General features: G+C 43.1%; 2 protein-coding genes across 8 annotated transcripts in view; one reads left to right on the top strand and one right to left on the bottom strand.

The window, feature by feature from the left end:
• Positions 1-4583, top strand: part of LOC109860180 (protocadherin-like wing polarity protein stan) — a 28292-nt gene extending 23709 nt beyond the window's left edge. The window contains exons 10-17 of one of the 6 annotated variants that reach the window (XR_002250791.1): positions 19-234; positions 312-884; positions 976-1402; positions 1492-1729; positions 1837-2169; positions 2301-2910; positions 3327-3450; positions 3578-4583. Coding sequence is in view for 5 of the 6 variants with exons in the window: in XM_020439094.1 (XP_020294683.1) it covers positions 19-234; positions 312-884; positions 976-1402; positions 1492-1729; positions 1837-2169; positions 2301-2910; positions 3327-3387 (2458 nt within the window). In the remaining variant the exon portion in view is untranslated. Of the gene's footprint in view, positions 1-18; positions 235-311; positions 885-975; positions 1403-1491; positions 1730-1836; positions 2170-2300; positions 2911-3326 lie in introns of all 6 variants that reach the window. The other 5 variants (XM_020439097.1, XM_020439094.1, XM_020439096.1 and 2 more) reach the window with 5 other exon arrangements.
• Positions 4584-4644: 61 nt separating this feature from the next.
• The window catches only part of LOC109860183 (dedicator of cytokinesis protein 3), a 44925-nt gene continuing 36290 nt past the window's right edge, over positions 4645-13279 (bottom strand). The window contains exons 6-18 of one of the 2 annotated variants that reach the window (XM_020439100.1): positions 12359-12817; positions 11848-12147; positions 11435-11639; positions 11108-11290; positions 9198-10923; positions 9052-9069; positions 8804-8966; positions 7847-8284; positions 7624-7765; positions 6814-7489; positions 6360-6721; positions 5869-6233; positions 4645-5798 (exon numbers count right to left, since the gene is read on the bottom strand). In XM_020439100.1, coding sequence (XP_020294689.1) covers positions 5634-5798; positions 5869-6233; positions 6360-6721; positions 6814-7489; positions 7624-7765; positions 7847-8284; positions 8804-8966; positions 9052-9069; positions 9198-10923; positions 11108-11290; positions 11435-11639; positions 11848-12147; positions 12359-12817 — 5202 coding nt within the window. In that variant the 3' untranslated portion in view covers positions 4645-5633. The remainder of the gene's footprint in view (positions 5799-5868; positions 6234-6359; positions 6722-6813; positions 7490-7623; positions 7766-7846; positions 8285-8803; positions 8967-9051; positions 9070-9197; positions 10924-11107; positions 11291-11434; positions 11640-11847; positions 12148-12358; positions 12818-13279) is intronic. The other variant, XM_020439101.1, reaches the window with a different exon arrangement.

The raw sequence follows: 13279 nt of genomic DNA on the forward strand, positions 1-13279 counted from the left end.
ATATTTTTTATATCACAGATTCGACGATTCGGTGTCGGTTAGATGGGGCGTGGAAGTAGCAGTCGGCTCGCCCGTGATGACCGTTTCCGTGTTGGTTCCCTCCGAGAACGGCTATGAGTCCTTGACAGGAGTACCTTTGCAATCTCCCATCCAAGTTCGACTTTGGCTTAATGAGAACGATGATTTCAAAACCAGAACGAATCCGCAGTGCGTTCACTGGAGTACCGCAAGAGGGTTAGTTTGTATTTATCTCTAATTGTGTATTTTATAAATTTTTTTTTCATTGTAATTTAACTCAGTAAATCTCTTAGATCCGGTGAATGGAGTCGAATGGGCTGCACCACAGAGATTGAAGACAACTCTCTGACTTTTGGCACTATCGTGAACTGCTCTTGCATGCAACTGTCTACTTTCGCGATACTGACCGACGTCCTCGATCTGGAATATGTTCCTGAGCCGTCGCTGCTGGAAGATGTGACCAGCTACAGCGCGTTTATGCTTGCCTTGCCGCTGTTACTGTCCGCCCTCTTGATTCTGGCGTTGATTCGCGGCGGGAGCACCAACTCCAACAGCATCCACAAAAATCTGGTTCTCTGCGTCCTCATAGCGGAGACTTTGTACCTAATCGCGCTCAAGGCGAGGAATCCGCTCATCTCGAACGAATTCACGTGCAAGTTGACAGCGATTGGACTGCACTACGCTTGGTTGAGCACCTTTTCCTGGACTCTCGTGGATTCCGTGCATCTTTACCGGATGCTGACAGAGATGAGGGACGTGAACCACGGCCAGATGAGATTCTACTACACTATGGGATACGGTCTGCCGGCTGTCATCGTTGGACTAACTATCGGCGTCAGAGCCGATCAATACGGAAACTTCTACTTGTATGTTAATCTAAACAATATTTATTCTTTTATGTATTTTTTTACGTATTTTTTCTAGATATTTAATCTTTTAAATAACAACTTTTTCTAGTTGCTGGCTATCTATCTACGAGACCGTAATTTGGTCTCTGATAGGACCAGTCTGCGCGGCAGTGTTAGTGAACTTCTGCATTCTCGTGATGTGCGTTCGCGCAGCGTTTACTCTGAAAGAACACATCATGGGTTTCGGAAATCTGCGAACGCTTCTGTGGCTCTCGGTTGCGTCGTTGCCATTGTTGGGATCGACGTGGACTCTGGCAGTTCTCAACGCTTCCCAGAACTCGTCGATGCTGTCGTACTTGCTGAGCATCTCCGTCGTAATTCACGCGGCGTTCAGCTTAATCGGCTACTGCTTCATTAACGGCAGAGTGAGGAGAAATCTGTACCAAAGCCTGTTGAAGTGTATTGGCAAGAAATCATCTCTGCTGGAAGGCAGCATGGACAACGGAAGCAGCAGTCAGAACGTGAACGGACATTCGGTAAATTAGAATGTAAATTAGAACTCATATGAGACAAATTATCTGAGTTACAACATTGAATATTAGAAACACTGATGATTATATTTCAGCGCTCGGCGCTAGCTTACTCGTCGACCTACAGTGGAGCCAAATCGGTGTGCAGAAGAGTTCACGTCGGCGTCTCCACGAGTAGCACGACCTCGCGAAGTACAAATAAAACTGGCTCGAGTCCGTATCGCAGTGACACGCATCTAAGACACACGTCAACGTCCACGAGCAACTACAACAGCGATCGAGATCCGTATTTGTCATCGAGAAGTCACCGGTCAGCGCTGCATTCTCAGCCAGGTAAAGAGAGATTTTTCGTTGAAAATTATTTTAGATTTTTTAAGTATGACAAAAGACAAGAGATTATACATATTTATTTTATCGCATATGTGTAATGTCTCTTATAGTAATGTCTTCGACAGAATCTACGGAGCCGAGAACTCAACGCAGAGAATCGGAATCGGACTCCGATGGCTCGCAGGCCGAGGGAGGTGGCAGAAGCCTGGACCTCGCGAGCTCACATAGCTCCGACGAAGACGACGTCACTTCGAGATCGCACAGAAATATGGGAGTGTCGACGCAGCAACACGTCGCCCATAGTTACTTGCCCAACATTCACACCAACCCCGCTGAACACCTGAATATACTTTGCTCAAACGCCGAGTTGTTCCCCAACATTAAACCCATCTACGCTCCCCGATGGAGCTCCCAGTTGCCGGAAGCGTATTTATCATCGAATGGTGAGTTGACAAATATTCACTTGCATGTTATATTTAATTTTATATTAAAAATAATTACATATGTAAATAATAGATCTTTAGATGAGGACAGAAAAGAGAAAAGAAAATTCAATAATTTTTATACATTTCAGTGATGGACGTGCGGGGCAGTCAGTGGTCGGGCGGCACGATATCGGACAACGAAATGGCGTCGAACAAAACGTCAAGCCCGAACCCGTTACCGTATCCGGAGATGAGCTCGCCGCAGAAAAGCCAACCGGACGAGAACTACTCGGAGGGTGAGGAGAAAGTGCACCATCTGGGCGAGAAGTATTTGTTCCCCTACACTGCTGAGGAAGACCACACGATATCGCCCACTCCGTACATGCTGTCGATGTCGTCGCGCATTCTCGCGTCCAGCATGAGCCATCACTCGCAGAACTCGAATCACGAGAACCTGAGCGGGTCCGAGCAGCGCTACGGCAGCCTGAAGCGCGGTCAGAGTCTGCACGGCTCGCAGCACGACAACTTGAGTGGTTCCGAGAGATACGGTAGCCTCAAGCGCGGCAAGATGGGCACGCCCACGGTGCTGGAGGACACGCCCGAGTATATCCTGCCTATGAGCGGCAGAATATTGTCGAGCTCGCTGACGCACGATCTGCAGCACAGCAACGAGTTGGCGGCGCTAAGGCAGCAGCAGCAGCAGCAGCAGCAACAGCAACAGCAACAGCAACAGTATGAGCAGACCATCACCGAGACTGAGTGAGTAGTGCGAATACGTCGTGTTTGAATATTTGGGAAATGTTTTTTTTTTTTCAATTGGCTATCGGGTTTATTTCAAGAGCTACGCATGGTAGAACGTTTGATCGGACTTTTATGTATGTACGATGGATTTGATATGTCTGAAATGAGAATAGTTCAGAAATAAAACCACTTCGTTATTATTTGAATAAAAATATAGAAACCTTTATATAAACGACAATTTGGACACAGATTGAATTCTTGGTTTACGCAGAGAAATATAAAATAATGTACAAAACGACTACAAATACAAATATGTCACATCCAACGTATGTAAAAAAAAAAAGATAAACAAAGCATCTAACTACATACTTAAGTTAACATTATTTAGTGCAAATCCATTTGCAATGCTCGTTAATTTATTGTGGTTTCCTTAGTTTTTTCCGTTTTTCCCCTCGCTGTATGCGCAAAAGGTGGCGTTGGAACATTCTAACATAAACTGTATCTTTTCTGTGATCTCGCTTGCCCTGACGACTGTCAAATCTATCATCCAGCGAGGAGGTAAGCACGGCGTCTCTCTCTCTTTCTCTCTCTCTCTCGTATAATAATTGCCCTTAATTCGTTAAATTTCTCGCGGCATCTCGCGATGTCTCACATCACAAATAATTGCTAATTGTCGCTGTTACAGGAAGGATACTAATGCGGAAACGTCCGTCTGACGAGGTCCGTGCCACAAACGAGAACGTACAAAGTAATTTAGCTTACAACTTAGCTTAAGTATCCAATGCGCAATAAAGACTCTCGAGCCATTGTCGATTATATATATATATATATACATTTTAAGAAGCGGCCATGACTGTACTTATACATTTAGCCATATTTTAATTAGCATATGTATGTGAGTGCCTGTTCATATATTGCACACGCGTAAGATCTTTCGGAGTGACAAGAAACGAGAACTTTGCGCCGTGGAATATTTTTCAATGATCCCAATATGAGCGACAAACTTTTCTTTTCAAATCGACAATTGTACTTATATGTTTAAAAAAAACATCAGTGAGAATTGACGATTGAGTTTGTATCGTTGAAAAATATTGCACTGCCTTCATCAAAACACTAAAAGACACTAAAAAGCGAGATAAAACTTCATAATATATAAAATGTATTTTAGATACCAAACACACATAATTATTTTGTAGTATTTACAGTAGATATTTCTAAAATTACAAATTTATCCCGCATCTTGCCGAATTTCGTTTGATCACTCCGATCGATCCGATATAAATAATACTCTTGCGCTTGTTGTTATTATTATTATTATTATTATATTTTTGACTTGAAGGAGCGCGACTCGACTCTCGCGATTTGTAAGTCTCCGATTACTCGTCGCGGATCCTCGTCGCTCGTTTGTCGTCGCGATGAAGTCCCAGCGAAGTACGGAGAACGAAAAATGATCTCTGATTATTATCGCGCGCAACTCATTAGTATCGTTCCATCGTTATTCTTAAGTTATCTTCTTGAGCTCAGTATTGTGCAATGTATACATTCCACTGCCTTTCTCTACCTTCCCTCTCTCTCTCTCTCTCTCTCTTTTTCCTATACTTACATCTGTATAATCTTAATTTCTATATTTAGTTCTATTTTTCCATTCTATTTTTTATAGAGATTCGCAATCTTTCTTCTCTCTTACTTTCACTCTCTCTCTTTCTCTCCCTCTCTTTATTTTACATGCCATGAAGAAGAAGAATAATAAGAAGAAGAAAAAGAAGAAATAGTAATAAGTCGAAGCGTACAATCGTGCGACAAGATTTTTTTAAATACTTTTGTATATATATACTATATTCATATGACAAAGAGAAAAGAGAACTGTGACACGAAATACATAATTTATATACTCTTTAGCATCGAGAGACGAAGCTGCTGATTCTCCTCACTTTAGTTGCCCTTCCCTTCTGACAATTGCGCCATCACGATAATCACATGTCGTAGTGTTTGACAGTGTCATTGATTTAAAAATTACCTTTATTCTCGAAAATATAAATAAGTTACAAAATATAGTGTCGGTATATATGTGGAGTGATACATTGGAAGAGCGATCTTTTATATAACGTAAAGTCGATATATATATACACATATATATATATATATATATATATATATATCGATAAATATATATAATTTGTTTTTTTTTTTTGATCGTCAATCGCGTCCAGACAAGAATCAAATTCTCGCTGGACGTTCTCGTTATGCAAGAACATTCTAATAATACGCATCTGTTTCTTCTTTAACTTTCTACAAAGGTACGAATATAAGCGAGTTGAAATATAGTCCGTGTTACATATCGAAAGTTTAGTTTGATTTCAGGTATTCAGCTATCGACTACGCACAAAAAGGATGATTTACAGATATAACAGAGATTTCTGAACGACAAGCAAAATCAAAGTCAGTTTTTTCCGTCTTTCGTTCACTAGATATGACGATGACGATGACGATGACGATGACGATGACGATGACGATGACGATGACGATGACGATGATGATGATGATGATGATAATGATGATAACAACGACGACGACGACGACGACGACGACGATATTCTCTTATCTCAAATTACTGTCTAAGAAAATCCCGCTCGACGATACGAGGGACGTATAAATCGAATATATGATTCGCGCTTTTGACCATAATGGCACGTACATCACTTAAAACTAATCGCTAGGAGACTAGGGAAATATATTTGTTGCTACACAGTGCTCTCCGTGTCTGACGCCACGGAGAGCGTCTGCATCTTCGGTACGGAGTAATTCTCCGAGTGGCCGTGGCTGTGCGTTCTAGGCACCCTTTCCAGACTCGAAGGCGCCGAAGGGACGTCTTGATGAGCCTTCGGTGGAATTGGTGGAGGACTTACCTGCAAAAAGACACATCGGTTATTGACGATAACTGGATTTGTATAGAAATCTGTTTTATTTTTTACTCACCTCTTGATTCGGGAGAGACTGCGAGCCCTGGAATGTAGTACTGGAAAAGCTGCCGGAAATGTTGAGCGGGATTATCACAGACGGTGGCGAAATGTTCATGATGTCGTTGCATCTGGATCGTGGCTCAAAGTCCTCGTAGCCGAGATTGTTCAGATTCGACATGTGTGACTGAAAGTCCAGAAGACTGGCCGTGGAAATGCCGCTATCGCGAAGGTCGCTCTGGTCGTTTCTCGGTTCTGTGATCTCGGAGTCGTCGTCTGTGCTCCATTCTGTATTTGTGCGTTTGTGAGTTAAACCGCGTTTGGGAGGCGCCGGCGGCACCATCGTGTTCGTATTCATATTTGAGGAATCCCTCTTATCTGGCGCTAAAATAGAGAACGCTATACTTATACAAGTCACGGATACATTTCTCGGTGAATTTTGTCGTTAAAACGTGTGGACAACATAAAAATAAACACTTATAAAATTTGAAATAAAAGAAATTAACTTACTACATCCTCTGGGTGGTAACGGCGGAGCGGGTTCAGGTCCAGGTTCGCTCCAGGAAGTTCTAAGGCCGCTTTGGTCCACACCGTCAGTCGGAGTAGGCAAGGAATGCCTCAATGGCAGTTTCGGACTCAGCGGTTTGCTGAGAGATCTTTGGTGCGTAGGTCTGGGCGGAGTTGTGCCATAGCCAACGGAACGCGGCCGGACTTCTCGTTGTGGAATAGGCGGTGGCGCGCCGTCAACTCGGGTGTAAAAGCCCTCATCCTCGGGAAGTCCGTCGCTGTCGGCATGCGACACTCTGGAACCGGCAGTTTCCAAAGTGGCTGGACGCTGCTTATCGTTGACCGGCAGAGGTGGCAGAGGTGAACTAAAATTTATAATACGTTTATGCAAAGAAATGCGTGTTTGTATCAATAATTTTTAAAATGTTTTTTACACTGTACACAGTCTGATAATTACTTCACAATGCTATCTTGATGAATGGTTCTCTGTCTGGCTAACGAGCCGAGACCTTGTTTGAGCTGCGTGAATCTTTCGATCAGCCTCTTGTGCAGTGGCTGGACGCCAGTCGGCGCGATCTGACCGTGCAACACTAGTCCTGATTCCAAAACGCTCATCTGATCCAGAATCAATCCTTTCAGTCTGTTCACGTGTGGCACCATTTCGGGATTTTGCCGTGCGAATTCTGGCGTGAGGAACGCTTCCTGATACTTTGTGATGCCACCCATCACGTTCGCATCGATGATACCTTGCAGCCGCATGCTGAACGGATTGATGTTTCTGTGCGGCTCCGCGGTGTACTGTGCCATCAATCGCCTCAACTCTCTTTCCACGCTCTGCATCGTTTCGCAGGCGTATTGCACCGGTGCCAAAAGCTCTGATCGTTTCTCGATCACCTCAAACCATCTGAGAATTCCCGGTAGCTTTGCTTCCGTCGTCAGTGTCGTTCTTTCGATCCATAACGACTTGAATTCGTTTTCACGGTCCACTGGGCCGCGATGTAGCGGCCGGTCAAATGTAAATTTGCGCACGTCGTTCACCAGATAAAAAGCGACCACACGCTCCGGAACTTCGACGCCGCTGCAACCCAGACTGCCCTCCTCGGGAATCGGCTTCACATTACAAATTTGAATATCTAGAGCAATGTACCAAAACTTAAATATATTATTAAATAAAAAACTTATAATAATTATCAAATAAAAAAACATTTTTTTTAATAATTGGAGTCTATCGTTTTTTTTTTTTTTTTGCTTCACCGATCTCACTTACATTGACCCTCAGACGTCAAAATACTCTCGTCAGGGGGAGAATTCTTCATCAAAATCTGCGCGCAGGGAAACTCTGTCTGCAATCGTTGCGTAAATGCCCCGATTCGCTCGTACTCCAAACCGCGATAAATGAACAGCTTGTTCTAGAATGAATATAAAAATGCTACATCAAACTGTACGAATGTAATATTTTTGAGACACCATCGATAAGCGACCGAACTTACTCTAACGAAAAGTGGAAAGCTGAGACCATAAAATCCCACGCGGAAGTATTCCGGTTCCGGACGTAATTGCGTCAAAATGTTATCTAGGAACTTGGCCTGCAGCTTTAACACGTTACTGAGCTTGGCGTAATCGTACAGTCGGGTCTCGTAAAGAACCGCCAGCTCCTTGCACAGCGGAATGCCTTTCTCCCAGCACTTGCCGCGATCGAGATAATGAATGATCTTGTGGTAAAGTAGCTCCTTGCGTTGCCACTCGGGTTGCTGAGGATGGGCGTGATCAGGCGGTAGGATGGTCGAGCCCCAGCCCAATTGATCGGCGTACAGTTTCATCGTGAAGCCGGCTTCCGTGTAATTCTCGGCGGCCAAATGAAGATCGTGCAGCTTGTAGATGTAGCGCAGATACATCTCTTTCCGATTAAACTCGTTCTTGTAGAAATTCTGTAGGAAGAGCAGTAGTATTCCCATGATCACGTTCTAACAAGTCTAACTCTCTTCTGTATCAATGAATGGCGAGTACGCGCGAAGAAATAAAATTTCCATCGGGCAACGCCGCGAATTCGAGTGCTAAATATCGCAGAGTGTGTGTTATCTGTGCATAAAGTATATATCTAATGTTGAGTAATAATCGTTGTGTATTGCACGGTTCAGTTAATTAACTCGCTAAATCGAGGAAGTAATTTCTAGATATAGCTAAACTATCGCACGTGTCGCACATTTTTTGAGTGATATAGCTATTTTACACACACACACATACAAATCTTATTTATTTTATACAGAAATATCTAGAAACTTAAAAAAATAAATAGAAGAAATATCTAGACGTATCTAAAAAATATCGAAAAATATCAAGAAACCTTAATATTATAATTGTAAGATTATTACAAAAAATATGAAGTTTCTTGGAATTTTTTTGTATAAAATATAAATAAGATTTTTGAATTTTTTCTTAATACGCACCAAGAGATTTACGGTGCATGACATGCGCTTGTCGCGATTCTCGTCACCCTGAATGACGCTTCTATAATCGAGAAGTCTTTCCAATAAACGCGTAACAGACGTTATGAAAGCTGTACCGCTGTCCTTCCAAGTTGGATCTTCCGACTGCACTCTATCCAATAATCTGTAAGCAAGTTTGTGTGTTGATATTATCAGACATAAATGACTAAATGCTTTCGAATAAAATCACATTTTAACGTTAGACTTACACGGCACTAAGATGTTCCCTGAAGCGGCATGAAAATATGACAAATTTTGCGTAATATTTTCTCATATATGTGTTAAAAAAATTAAAATAGCGGTTCTAAAAAATAGTAATTCTTTATTAAAATTTTTTATTGAACTAATTGCTTACATGGTATTGAACAGTTGCCTATATTCGTCGTCGCCCTTGTTCTCGCTGATAAGAATATCGAGCTTGTCGATCAACTCTGACTCCACCGATTTGAAGCTGCCGCGACCCTGCTGCTCGCACTCCATCATGTCAAAGAAGATATGTAAAGTCGCCTTGCGAAGTTCGCTCTCCGGTACGAGAGTGACTTCGAGGAAAGGCCCCACCATGCCCGGTATGAATTCGAGCTTACGCTCACCCAGATGCGACCACATAGACAATATCTGGAATCCCATGAGCACTCTCATGTCGCCGTACTTCTCCACGATCTTCTCCCGTTTTACTTCGGAAAACTGTTCAAGTTGGAGCGACGGTTGGGTGAGATAAGCCACCGCCAAATTGAAGTATGTGGACCATAGCTGCGAGTCGAAGCTGCCATGGAGAAAGCGGAAGGCAAGCGGCTGCGCGAGTTCCTGCAGCGACCGCAGAATGACATTGTTGGCCTGCATCCTGATAACCAACCAGTCTGGCGGGAACACTTCCTGGCGCACGAGATCGCGCAGCACCAGAAACACTCGCAGCAGAAAATCTTTGAGCGGTTTTCGATCGCCGGCATGCGTCAGCTCTTCCCAGAGTCGAGCGTAATGGTATTCGTCGAGTAGCTGGAGCAACCCGATCAGACAAGCGACGAGACAACCGAGGACCTGTCCACTGGCGTTGATCACAATCAATATTGTCTGTATGAGTACGTCAAGTACCGATAGGCAGAGTGTTTCGACGTCGTGGTGGATACAGTTGTTGACCTTGTTTGTGTCCCTGCCGCGCTTGTGCAGAAAGCTGAGTATTTCACCCAAAATATCGGTGCAAGACGGCAGTTCTTCCCGGCGAGCTAGGTGAATGCGCAGGTGACGGCATACGGTGACAAGCAACAAGTTGCGGCTCTCGTCGTCATCACGGAACAAACTGGACATCGTAAGATTCTTGATGGCAACCAGTTTTGCTTTTGTGAGCTGCAACGATGGCTCTCGAGGCATCGAGTCGAGCATTGTGCAAGTGAGTTTGGCCACCTCGAGAATCGGTAGAACCGCCACAAGCTGTTCGAACACCGCCGCGATCGACAACAGCAGCGCGATCTGCGACAGCAGCACCATTTCGTAGGGGATGCCGAGCATTTTGTTAAGCGCCGCAAACACGCAATACAGGTCGCGCTTGAAGCTGTCCTCGTACTGGCCGGCGGTGGCGCGAGCAAACAGCAGCCGACTCTGAATAATAAACTTGAAGATGTATTCTAGCGAGCGGAAACACTTCATGATCGGTTCTTGCTTTTCCGCTGCGGTCACCCAGTCGGCGCAGTGCTGCACGCTGCTGAGGAGGCCCTTGTACACAAGAGCTGCGGCAAAGTGATCCGAGATGTAAGCGTCCATCACCGGCTTGAAGTGCTCAAACTTCGAATCCTCGAGCAGACTGAAGATGGACACAAGAACTTGAAAAACTAGGCCAGAGTGTGCCGTAGAATTGCCGTCCTCCGTGTGAAACATGGCGAACAACGCATCGAGAATATCCTGTAGAAACTTGACCAACTCCTCTCCGTCTAGTCGAAGCACGCGACCAAGAGCTTCTGATATTCGCTCGGGATGGGCTTTCCACTGCAGCAGGCTGAGTAAGTCGACGTTTTGCGTAAGCTTGGTGCTGCAGAGCAAAGTGTGCACGAACACAGTTTCTTTTGGCGACCTGGAGAAAGCTGTAGGGCCTACATACAGTGAAAGAAATAATTTTATTTAACAAAAGTAAATAATAGTTTTAATTAGCTAAAATACATAATAACCAGGAAATTTTTTGACAATTTTTTCTTTCATAATTTTTCTGGAAATTGAACTTTACATTAAAAAAAATTTGTATGAGTTATTTGCATATAAAAAAAAACTCGGATTTACCCGAAGCAACCGGTTCTCTCGCGCTGCTCGGCAAGGCCAGATAACTCAGGGAATCCAATTTCGCGCGTTCCTCGCATTTGTAAATATACAATTCGTGCGGACCGTCTTGGAGAGTGGCACCTCCAGGTTCCATCAAACGGACGAATGCGAAGGCAAACAGCTTCTTGTCGTTCTTCTCGCGTGCTGAAATAAAAAGTCACTCATTGGAAGAAGAAAACAGATAAATTTTGATATAAAGTGGGAAAGTAAAGGGATAGAAAACAAAAGTGGAAAATTAAATTAAAAGAAGATTAAGTATTATTGTCCATTTAGTTTATTGAAACTCACTGGAACAATGTCGAAATTCAAATCGTACGTGACTCCCATAGAACTTGTCGATGGGTATCGCCAGTCTCATGGTTTCCGCCCACGACGGGCTATTGTGATGGTATATGACCAAACTTTGATATTCGGAGCTGCCGTCCATGCCGGCGGCTCCGAAAAGACATTCTTCCAAAGGCTGACCGTCCGCGTCCAGAACCAGGATAGTCACCTAATCGTAATAAATCAAACTCTGTGAATAATGCTTGAATTTGTTAAAGTGCAAAGAGAAAATTTTAATAGTTTTCATTAATTGAAAATTAATAACTCTTTTGTTTTTAAAATAAGACTTTAAAATAAGACTTTTTTGTTTTTAAAATAAGATACACACATTTATATATGAGAGAAAAATATTTTCTGCGTAATTTATTTTTTCGCACCTCGATGTTTTTGCCGGTAGATTTGCCGCCGCGTTCGAATTCTCCGCGTTCCAATTTCAGATAGAGATCGTTACGCACGTCGCCCGGCATAATGACGTCCGAGAAACCGAGCTTCTTCGTGAGACAGATATTCTTGAATAGCAACGGGTTCTCTTCCCGAACCTGGGACAATTCGCCGTGCAGAATACGCAGGGATACGACGATTCCGTAATTGGGCTGTCCGGGTAGAGGAGAACACTTGTTGTTACGTATGATTTGCTCGTGCAACTGGTGGAACTCTTTCTCCTCACCTTGATATACCTGCACAAAAGCGGAAGTCTCTCATCGTTGCGCGATCTTAAAAGTGATAATTTGAGACAGAGAGAAATTTAAAAAATTGAGAAATTAAATTTTTTATCAAACTTATTTAAACTTATTTGAAGAATTATGATTTTATTCGCTTTTTTAAATAAAAAAAGAGAACGAAATTTTTAAATAAAAGATCGGTGTTTGATTCGCCAATTTTACTTACCTTAAAGGTCATTTCGAGTTCTTCGGTATGATCCTGCGCAGCTTCCGCCAAGGAAAGAACCGCCACTCCGTGCGGTCGACGATAAGTCGCGGTGCCGGTCTTGTTCTTACCAGAGTCCGAATATAACATCCGGCCGCAACGCATCACGTGTGCGATCATGTAGAGATCGCGGCTCAGGTCGGAATTGCCTAAATCCGTAAAGATAGTGCAGTTGCTGTGCATCTTCTCTACGTAATTTGAGAAGCCGTCCTTGCTGATGCGCACCAGGAAACGCTCGCTCAGATATTGCTGGCGCTTAGCGTCGAACAAGGAAAAATAGATCTCGGTGTCTTCGCCGACCGAGTGGCCAAAGTCCCGCATGCAGAAGTACAGGTGGTGAGTCAGGACCTTTTTGTGCTCCTTGCGGCGTAGAGTGCCGCGGGCGGAAGCGCCTTGTGAATTCTCGGCGCTCTGCACGTGCTGCAATCCCCCGGAGAAGAGTCCGGAATTAGCAATCACGCGAATGTCGTCAGTTATTTATAACGGGGATTACTCAGAAACAGTCCTAAACTCGATTCCAATTCGCAAAAGGTTCAGCGTTCTCAGAAAGTGTATCGCTTGGAATTTCCAATGTACGATATATATATTGAATTATCACACATATAATATAAAATAATTGTAAGATAAAACAAAAATTAAAATTAAAATGATAAAACACTTCAATGTAATAAAATAATTTTTTGATGTCCTTTTTGTAATGAAAACTTAAAAATTTTATAGGGAGGTAAATTAGATGTTTCACATACATGAGATGCAAACCAAGCATCCTATGTTATGAAATTTCGACTTGAGTTTAATTTGAATTTCCACGTATATTAATTTACATGTTAAAAGGAAGAATATATATACATATATGTACATAAATATAATAAAAATAACATA

This window comes from Pseudomyrmex gracilis, unplaced genomic scaffold (genome assembly GCF_002006095.1).
Source record: "Pseudomyrmex gracilis isolate BER0280 unplaced genomic scaffold, ASM200609v1 scaffold_341, whole genome shotgun sequence".
Lineage (NCBI taxonomy): Eukaryota > Metazoa > Arthropoda > Insecta > Hymenoptera > Formicidae > Pseudomyrmex > Pseudomyrmex gracilis.